The sequence below is a fragment of the Ochotona princeps genome, chromosome 28 (genome assembly GCF_030435755.1).
Source record: "Ochotona princeps isolate mOchPri1 chromosome 28, mOchPri1.hap1, whole genome shotgun sequence".
Classification (NCBI taxonomy): Eukaryota; Metazoa; Chordata; class Mammalia; order Lagomorpha; family Ochotonidae; genus Ochotona; species Ochotona princeps.
In genome coordinates this window covers 25,662,509-25,673,281 of record NC_080859.1, presented here as the reverse complement: position 1 = coordinate 25,673,281, position 10,773 = coordinate 25,662,509, and the positions used below count along the sequence as shown (strand labels likewise).

Sequence of the window (10,773 nt, the reverse complement as noted above, 5' to 3'; positions counted from 1 at the left end):
AGATTACTAATTAGTTTGACAGAGATAGACACAAATAAAAACAGTGAATTATCAACTAAGAATAGAAATAGAAAATTCATGGCAAGTGAGAAATAAAGGCTTGTGATATATTCTTTTTATGTCTTTTTTTTTTTTGTAGTTACATCAAATATATGAGAGAAGAAAATAAGACCCAATTTTCAGAATTCCTTCTCCTGGGATTGTCAGAGGACACAGCCCTACAGCCTCTTATCTTTGCACTGTTCCTCTCCATGTACCTGGTCACTGTAAGTGGAAACCTGCTCATTGTTCTGGTCATACTCTCAGACGCACACCTCCACACCCCCATGTACTTTTTCCTCTCTAACCTCTCCTTGGTGGACATCTGCTTCACCTCCACCACCATCCCCAAGATGCTGGCAAACATCCAGACACAGAGCAGAGCCATCAGCTATGCTGGCTGCCTCACACAGATGTTCTTCTTCATATTGCTTTCTGTGTTGGATGATGTTCTCTTGGCTGTGATGGCCTATGACCGGTTTGTGGCCATCTGTCATCCCCTGCACTACACGGTCATCATGAATCGCTGGCTCTGTGTGCGGCTGGTTCTGATATGTTGGATCATCAGTTTCCTGCATGCCTTGCTGCAAAGTTTAATGGTTTTGCCACTGTCCTTCTGTCTGCACTTGGAAATCCCTCACTTTTTCTGTGAGCTGAGTCAGGTGATCCACAGTGCCTGCTCTGACACTTTTCTTAATGATCTTATTATTTATATCGTGTCAATGCTGCTGGGTGGAATTCCCCTTGCCGGGATCCTATACTCCTACTCTAAGATTATTTCCTCCATCCGTTCCATCTCCTCAGCTCAGGGGAAACTTAAAGCCTTTTCCACCTGTGCCTCTCACCTCTCTGTCGTATCCTTATTCTATTGCACAGGGTTAGGTGTTTACCTTAGTTCTGCTATTTCTCAAAACCCAAGTTCAATTGCAGCAGCCTCGGTGATGTACACTGTGGTCACCCCCATGTTGAACCCCTTCATCTACAGTCTCAGGAATGCAGACATCAAAAGGGCTCTGACAAGATCTTTGGGCTGGAAATCATGAGCAGCCCAATGTCTGTGGCTAAATAAGTGCTAAACACTACAGAAGTCAATGTCTCAGGTTCAAGAAATCTTACTCTAAGATCAGACTCTGAAAATAGAACTTGATCCTTCTGCCTGTACATTTTAACCATCTCAATGTTTTGGTTTTTGCTTTTCTTTGTATTTAGCAGGCTTCTCGTGGGTATTTTCATTATTTTCCTTAATATATTCTCAATGATTGAACCTGTAATATGTGCCAATTCCTAAAGTCTCAGAGAAGAGTAAAGGATCTTCTAATAAATTCTTCTGGCTGACATACGATATTGAGTGACTCTTATCTTTACTGAGAAACTGTCATGTAGAGTCCAAAGTTGAACCCTATGTGACAACTATGTCATTTATACAATTTGTAGGACAGGAATATCTGAGACCTCAGTTTTCCCACCTTACATTCATCATTTCCTTGACTTCCTAATATAAATTCTTCCCAGATTATGGGATTAAATATTCAAAGGTGTGATTTCTCACTGGGTTTTACACCTGTATTTAGTTTGCAAATTCCATTTCGTTTCCCTGGGCCAGTGTCCATCACAGGCAGAGGAAACATAGCCCAGCAGTGTCTACTCCATTTCCTTTTTGTAGACCTGTTTATGTTCTGTTCTATGCTGCAATGGTACCATAACACACATCATGGACAGGGTTCTGGTATCAGAACAAGAGTAAAGCGGTTGCAGCTATAAAATGAATGCACAGCAGAGTTTGTGTTGGTGCACCTGCTGTGTATTCTGGTTGTTCTCAGTAAAGATGCACTGGGTGTAACTTTTCTACTGTCATTTTGAGAGATATTATCATTTGGAAAACTGACTCAAGAATGCGTGTATTTGTTATAAATTCATATTCATGTGCAACTATCTCCAAAAGAAGTTTAATTTTGAAGTATGAAAAAGGTCAAAATGTGTGAGAGATATTTATCACAAATCTAGCATTTTTTCCATGTATGCTCTAATCTCTGAGCTGCATGAGTGTTTGCTATCATAATATAACCTACACTTAAAAATCGCTTTAATATCTGAAAAACATATTTCCACCAAATTCATTCTCTACAAATAGTCCAGACCTCTCCACAACCTTAACTAATACACCCAACTCTTCTATTCCTCTGTACTGTTATAAATTTTCACAATATCTTAGCCTAAACCCTTTTATTCCTCAAAAACACTTATGCTCATATTTCTTTAGTTCCTCCACAGAACACACATTTCTGATCTTATAAAATCGTGTCCTTTCTTAGTTCTCACTGGTGATCCCATATCATTTAGAATTTAAGTCCTTCAAAAATGGATTCTGTAGTCTAACAATACTTCAGAATCTGTAGGTATTAGATTTTTTTATTATTTTCTGAAAATACAACTCCTATGAACAAACCAAATGTATTAAATTGATGCCATAGCAAAATAAGATTTCAAAGTATATAAAAATGTATCTTCTTTAAAAATGACACAGGCCACTCACACTGGATAGCATGAAAACCAGAACAGGGGCAGGGGTGGCTACACAGAACAGCACCTGCCAGTGTGTGTGTGGGCTGGATCGTTGGTTGGTTGCGTTGGGCTAGGCTTCAATGCCCATTGACAAGTACCAGAGCTAAATGGGATGTGGGACAGACTGAACAAGCCTGCGGTACATACTGGCAAGCATGGGAACCAGGGTAGGGGGCAGACCTGGTGGGTGTTAAGGGGAGTCACTCCAACTAGGCTGAAGCTCCCACTGGTTTGCGTGAGGACCGAGTATGAAGTGGGTGGGATTGAGCTGGACTGCAACACCCAGTGGTTCAAGTGGAAGACAGGGCTGGAAACAGAAATGACCCAGCAATTGCAACGACTAGCATGTGCATAAGCTGATTGGGGCGACCGGACATTGCCAGACCCTGTACTGCCAAATTCACACAAGAACCAGGTCTGAGATCATCTCAGATGAAGTTTCTTTGGAGATCCCTCCAACTGAACTGCTGATCTCAGAACCCCAACCATGAAGAGATTATATCAGCCAGTGGATTCTGAGTGGATTTTCTTCGCGATTGGAATGGCAAGATTGGCAGCAATTCAGAACTGTTGAACTGTCAAAGCTGCTTGAGCAGGACCCTCAGAGCATGCCTAACATGGGAGACCTGGGATGGGTGGGAAGCTGGGTGGGGCTTTTCCCTTTGTTTCTCCCCTGACCCCATATACAGGGGAAAATGATGATATTAGTGCAGAAACAATAGTGTTACCCACTTTCCAGTAGCCCTTGACCATTTGTACCCTAATCAACTAAATAAGATTGTTTAAAATAAATAAGTAAATAAATAAATATGACACAGGCATGCAAATATATCTACTATTTTATAGGACCTTAATATTTTGTGGAATAAAATAATTTATGATGGTTAAGAGTCATTTATGAATCGTTATGCCACTTAAAGATCTGTAATTCCTTGGGTTTTTTTCTCTTTTTGTTGATTACACTGCATTATGTGACACAGTTTTATAGGCACTGAGATTCTCCCACCCCTCGCCAACTCCTCCCCCATTTGCATTACTGCAGTTGCATTGCCACAGTTCAAATTCAGTCAAGACTCTTTCATTGCAAGCCTATACCAAGCATAAAGTACAGCATCTTATTGTCCAGATAAGTTCAACGGTTTCTTGCGGAGACCATGTCTGGTCTGAAGGTAGAGCCTGCAGAGTATCATCCCGATCCATTAAAAGACCTGACATTACATCAGTAACAATTTATAACGTTATGGAATTAGTTGACATGGTATTGAGTAACCAATATGTTAAAAGAGAAAAAAAAAGAATGCAAGTTCTGAACCACATCCTGTGATCTCTACATTGACATTTCAATTATTATTTTATATACACCTGGGTTCTATACACCTTAAAATGGCTATAGATTACTACTCAGCTATCTCATGTCTCTTTTAATTTTAGTATTTAGCAGTTTATAGCGTTGAAGCATGATTTTGCTGAACCTGGCTTTTCCAGGTAGTTTAACTCTGTAACTCTAACAAGACATATGTCAACAGTTTAGGTGAACAGTTTTAGGAGGGGTGTGCAGAGAAATCTTCAATACCCCAGTGAGGAGTAACTAATCTTTGTGTCCCACGCAGTGAGTTATAATTGCATCCTCACTGACCGTTTCCTGTCTGTTTCTAAGCTTTCCTTGTTGTTCTCTATCTATTCTAGATTTTTGTTTATTTGTTTCTTGGCTTGTTTTGAGGGGTTTCTGGAGCGATCCTCATGGTCATTACGAGAGAGCGTGGGAACCCAAAGTCGAAACCAGGCAAGGACCAGAGAAAGCTCCCCTCCCTAGTCCCAAAGGAAGTTTACTGTTCTGTTTTTGCAGACCGCTCAGTGCTCCTGGTTGTCATTCCTATGACCTTGGATCCTGCAAGGCAGGATTTGGGCTTCTTCCATCCCTTGTGGTAGATACAACTGGGGGTGGGTGACCTCAGAGTTCTCAGCCTCTGAAGGCACTCCAAATCCCCATGGTCTCCTTGGCAGTTGGGATGCAGTCCTCAGTACTCGTACTGATAGTCCTTGGTGAGGAACTGGGAGTCTTCAGGGTTGGAATACAAGCCCCCTCCTGTCTGCCTGCCCCGCTCTGGGGTTCCCCCCTGCTCTGTGCATATGACCTCCTGTTAAGAGGTTGAGTTGTTCATGGAGGTTGTGTGAGGCTTTGAGCCATCCTGGTTAGAAGTCACTTCATACTGTTTCCCTGGGACCCACTTTAGCAGCAGGTGATGTGCCCTCCACCTGCACAAGAACCCCAAAGTTAAATACGGGAGTGCTCTCCTGAGCAGAACACAAGAGAGCTTAACGTTGTCTGAGTGCAAAGAACAATTAGTAAGCTTTAGTCTATTTGTCCCAGCTTCATAATTATGATTTTCCACTTGAGAAATCCAGCCATAAATCACAGAACTTGCTTCATCTTTTTTGTCTAGTTTCAATATAACAACAAAGAAGACAGCAATGTTTACTTGCAGGGAATGTGTGAATTGTTCTATTTATTTTGATTCAGGAAATGCATTTTTACCAAAGGAATACTCTCTCTCTCTCTCTCTCTCTCTCTCACACACACACACACACACACACATTTCCTTTTAACTCTTTTTAGGTTTTGATTAAATTTGGCAAATACAATTACAAAGACACCATCCTGCCTTCCCTCCCATCTTTCCCTAGCTCAATTCCACTTATTCCTTTCTTCCTTTTTGCCTTAATTTTTGAAAAACATATTCTCACTGCCCTTTATATTCACAGCTTAGTGCAACATGAACCATCATATTCAGCAAGTAAAAAAGCTAGAGAATTCAGGGTTTCCTAGAAGTAGAAACAACCATCAAGTCTCAAGATGCTCTCTCTATAAAGATCATTTTGCTTTTGCTTCTTTTTATTACTCTTTTATGAGGCAGTTACATAGGCTCTGGGATTATGCCTCATCCCTCACAAATCCATTCGCCCCCTGATTTTCCCAATATTATTACAGTAGTATAGTCCTTCACAAACAGTCATAAATCCATCACTCGGGCATTTAATCCTATCCTAGCATTGCAGGCATAGCCAATGGCAGAGAGCCAAGCATCCTGCTGTCAAGATCTATTTAACAGTTTCATTGGGAATCCATCATTGATTGGAAGTGGGATGCATGTTGCATTGTGGCTTTCTCTCTCAGGATGATAGTCTCTAACACAGAGTTACTGTACATCCCCTTAAATGAAAAGCCATCAAACAAAATCAACCACAAGAAGAAAAAATAGAAAAGCTACCACAAATTTAAGTTATATAAGTTTTCTACATGATTGACATTTTAACACTGTTGGGGGTGCACCGATTTTCTTTGATTTCCATTTGAACTGTTCCATGCTATGAGTTGCATGTAAGACACCCAAATAAATTTAACTTTCTGAGGGTCAATTATATATGCACTATGTTTAGTAAAGAAAAAAAAAGGCACATCAAGAAGTGTGATACTTGATTGAGGAAATCCAAGAGGAATGGTTAGACTTTCTGAAACTGGTTGGTGAAAGGTTAGAGATGACATTATATTAAATCACCGATCCATTTGCATTCTCTCTACCATAATTCAGTGCAAGCTACATAATTAAGCAGTAGCACAAATAAGTCCATAATGTATGAATATGTGGGACCCATGTGACTGGACATCTAAAGTGAATGGTTTGTTAAGAGTTCATGCAACATGAGTTAGTCTTTAATAAAATAAGTAACAATTAACTTTAAAATTTTTTTTAATATTTCCAAATAAAGCAATTGGATCATAAAAAATTTACATTTGTGGGGTTTTTTTGCTTTTTTACATTAATTTATTTTGAATAACAGAAAATATTTCAACCTTTTTGGGGTATATAATATAACTAATATGTGTTAATAATGTGTAATAATCAATCAAGAGAATTGCATTTCTGTCTCCCTAAATTTTATCATATGTAAGTATTGAGAAATGTATATTACTTTGAAATATATAATAAATCATTCTATTACAGCTAAAATATTAACTACCACACATGAATCACAGGCTTAGTGCAGCACTAAGCATCAAATTCAACAAGCAACACCTGGGAGAAATCAGTTTCCCAGGAGTAGAAACAACAATTAAATTTCAAGATGCTCTTTCCATTTATACATTATTTTTGTGTTCAATGCTAAATATGACATACTAGGGGACACATGATAATTGTCTTAGAAAACTGGCTTGTCTCAAAGCAAAACATTTTCAGGTGAGGAACTAAATGGCAGCTATTTGCAATTGCTGCAGAGCGGGATAAAGAGAGAAAGAGAAAGAGGATTTACCTGAGTTTATTATGGTCTCTTGGAAAACACCTGCAAGAAAATGGCTTTCTGTCATGTCCAGTGTCCCTCAGGGCCAGCATGTGCTTAAGAGGTCAGGGAGCTGACTAATGAGCAGGTGTCAGGAGCTGTATGTAACTCCTCTACTGTGTTCCATCCGACTGTGCAACCTTGGACTACAAGCAGCCTGGTTGTTGCTTTTGGGGTCCTGAGTCTGGCTCATGGACCAGAGCTGCCCTCCTTCCCTCTGCTGTGCCTGGGATGGAGCTTCAGTCTGCAGCATCCACCATCCAGGCCGGAATTTGGCATTCCATAGACACTTTCCTTCTGGAGTTGCCAAGCAGGTGAGCCTGGCAGACACTGCAAGAGGGTTCGGCTGTGGACGTGGAGAACTTTCCCTGGGGTTAACCTAGAAATGAACTAGCCTTGCTAATATTGGCAATAGGTCTGGGGTTGCTGACTGCTGTATTAAACTAATGAACGCATTTACTCGTGATTATCAAACGGGAGGGAAATATTGGATCTCCTTGGGTGATAACCATTACTGATGAAGAAATGAGGGCAAGAAAAGATCCATTCTAATATACAATGACAGGCTTAACCTGTCTAGAATACATGGAGCCAACTTTGCAGCATTTGGAGATTTGTGGGAGTAGATAAGCAATTTTCAATGTGGTGGAGTGAGGTCGTACCAGCTTCACAGTGTGAAGGAACTTGGTTGTTCACCACTCAATACTGGTTAGAGAGAGAAAATAAACACTCTTGTCCCTGGAAATACCTCTGCATACTGAGTCACAATCATGCCCATTCGGGCAGTGAACTGTTGCTGTAACTGACTGTCCCAGTATTGACAGAAAAGGACCAGGAGAGGTGAAATGTTTACAAGGAAATCCTGATAGTAGCAGCTGCTGGAAATCACAGGTCTTAGGGTCTTCTGTCTTCTCTCACTGTGTTCTCACATGACTCAATGTTGTCTTAATGATGCAGTAAGAAGAGCTCTATCAAAGACACTTGCTTGATACTTACTGCATCACCTGTGGATTGGATACATTCAAGCTTTTCCAGCTACTCACATGTTCTCCTACAATTTTAGCGCTTTTGTGGTGTGCTGTCAGGTGAGACAGTTCTGTTCTTGTCTTTTCTTAAGATTTGTTTATTTGGTTTTAATGGAATGTCAACTTGACAGAGAAGAGAGCCATAGAGAAGTATATTCATCCAGTTTTACTCACCAAGTGGCCGCAATGGTCAGAGCTGAGCTAATCCAAAGCCAGGAGCCAAGGAGCTTCTTCTGGTTATCCCACTCAGGTGCAGGGTCCCAAGGCTTTGTGCCAACCTCTGCTGCTTTCCCAGGTCACTAGCAGGGAGCTGCATGGGAAGTGGAGCAACTAGGACACAAACTGGTACCCATATGGCATTGTGGTGCATGCAAGGCATAGATTTTAGCCGCTAAGCTGCCATGCAGGTCCTGTATTTGTCTTTTTTCTTCTCCTTACCTACGAAAACTGATCACTGAGGCAGAAGCTGTTATTCCATGGAATCCTTTCATATGTACTTGGAATGTGCTTCAGTGCAATGAAAAATGTGTTTAAAAGGTTAGTTTGTTATAATACAAAATGTTTGCTCCAAAAGAATCTTAATGCATAACTTTGAGAGCACATCAAAATCAGTCTGTCGTAGGCTGGCTACCTTTCCATATGTCCATTAGCTGCCCTGGGATGGAAGAATTGTTTTTTAATGTCCAATACGTGGAACTGTCCCCAAGAGGGATCTAACAAGACCAAGGACCTTTTGAGAAATTATTACAAGAATTTGCCCTGGTTCTGGAAATACACCTGTTCTGATTTTATCTCTTAGATGCCCTCAAAAATACAGCTGAAGGTTAAAATCAAGGATGCAATAGACCAAAATGATGATATCCCAGCAGTGTTGATGAACATTTTGAATAAACACCAAGATAGAAACAAATGAGCAAAGAGAATAAACCAGCGGTTCCCCAAAGTCAACAAGGAACAGCAAAATTTGACTCGGAACTTATTGCATCAACCAGAATTATTTTCCAATGTCTATTGCATACTATTTGAGCAGTTGGTCTCTATGAACACTTACAGCTGCCTAGGGAAAGTCTTCATTTTCTCTTCCAGTGATCTCATGTTTGTTATTCTGTTATTTTGAATTTCTGTCTCTTATTTCATAATCCCACTGAGCACTCTCTGGTCCTAGTTCTCCTCTTTGCCCAACACACAAAATTATCTCCTCCATAGATTCTTTACAAAAGGGACAATGACATGTTATAAATAAAATAACATTCTCCACCATATGTGTCCCTTCAGACATTGTATCACAGGGGTTTCTTTAATTATGTGATGTCTTCCCTTTGTTAGTGCAATGGCTAAATGAGCAGTCACTTACCTGTTTTATTTCTCTTGCAATCCTGACATGCTCCAGTGAATAATGGTACATGACATAGAAACAGATTTGAAATAAGGAAATGTAAAAAGCAGGAGAAGAATCAAATCATTAGATTCCTGCCTCACCAAAAATTTATTAAACACAAAGAAAGTCTTGAACAAGAATTGCATAGCAACAGTTAACATAACCATGGGTTGATAAATCAATTAGTGACTCTCTGGTCACAAAATATGTGACATGGAATATTCCAGCATAAAGCAAATTCAATGACATAATTGATTGTCTTGATCAATGATGCCTTTGCAATAACATGTACATTTATTTTTTTATTTCTTACAAGATTTAATTAAAGTATTAATTATGTTTAACCTTTTATAAATTATATAATTATTATAAATAATTATTAAGTTAAAACACTCATCAGATTTAATATTGTTTCACATATGTAATATTCACTACATATGTAGATATTCTATGCATATATAATATTCTTTCTTTACATCAGGGATATTATCGCACATCATGTGGGGTTCATGACAACAAACAAAGTGAGGAGACTAAGGTAGAGTATTCAAGACAAAATTGATTCCATAGCAAAATAGTGCTACAGTTTAAATAGTAAAGTTTGAAAGGTTTCATCAGATTTAGTACAGGTATCTATCTGCAGAAACATAGAGTGGGTCCCCACCTCACATATTGTTAAGATGATCACAAGAGTCAGAGAACTGAACTGTGGTGTCTGTGATAAGCTAAGTTCCTCTGACAAGGCTGGCATCCCTTATCAAAGCTGCAGTTTGAGTCCCAGCTGCTCTGCTGCAGATGCAGCTCTGGGGATGCACCTGAGAAAGGCAGCAGAAGCTGACCCCAGTCCATACATCCTTGCCATGCACAGCGGAGACCCACATGGAGTTCCTGGCTCCTGGGAAGGCAGCAGAAGCTGACCCCAGTCCACACATCCTTGCCATGCACATGGGAGACCCACATGGAATTCCTGGCTCCTGGGTGGCAGAAGAAGCTGACCCAGTGCTTAGATCCCTGTCCTCCACATGGAAGACCCAGATGGAGTTCCTGGCTCCTGGCTTCAGCCTGGCCCAACCCTGGCTGTTGGAGTAGATGGAGGCACTAACTCTCTCCCTCTATCTGTCACTCTTTCTTTCAAATAAATATATAAATAACATGCTTTAAAATCTTTGTATGAAAGACCTTATGGTTAAAATTAATGTGGTTGAGCATGTAGAAAGATATAATTATGATCTTAACGTGAATAAACGTTCCCAACATTGACAAGTACCCATGCTGTATAATGGATTGATTTCATGTGTTTGCATATTCAGTAAATGAGTGTGTGCACTGGACACAGACAGACATTTAAAAGACTATGAGAGGAGACTCACAAGATGGCCGACATAGGAGGATGGATGTGAGGGAGCTCACAGACAGAGAGGGATAGAACGC

The 10,773-nt window shown here is 40.1% G+C and overlaps 1 protein-coding gene across 1 annotated transcript; it reads left to right on the top strand.

Moving 5' to 3' along the window:
• The first annotated feature begins 251 nt into the window (after positions 1-251).
• Positions 252-1,082, top strand: LOC131478167 (olfactory receptor 7A17-like). Its single transcript, XM_058656217.1, has 2 exons — positions 252-599; positions 885-1,082. The coding sequence occupies exons 1-2, from the start codon at positions 252-254 to the stop codon at positions 1,080-1,082; spliced, it is 546 nt and encodes a 181-aa protein (XP_058512200.1).
• Positions 1,083-10,773: the final 9,691 nt, after the last annotated feature.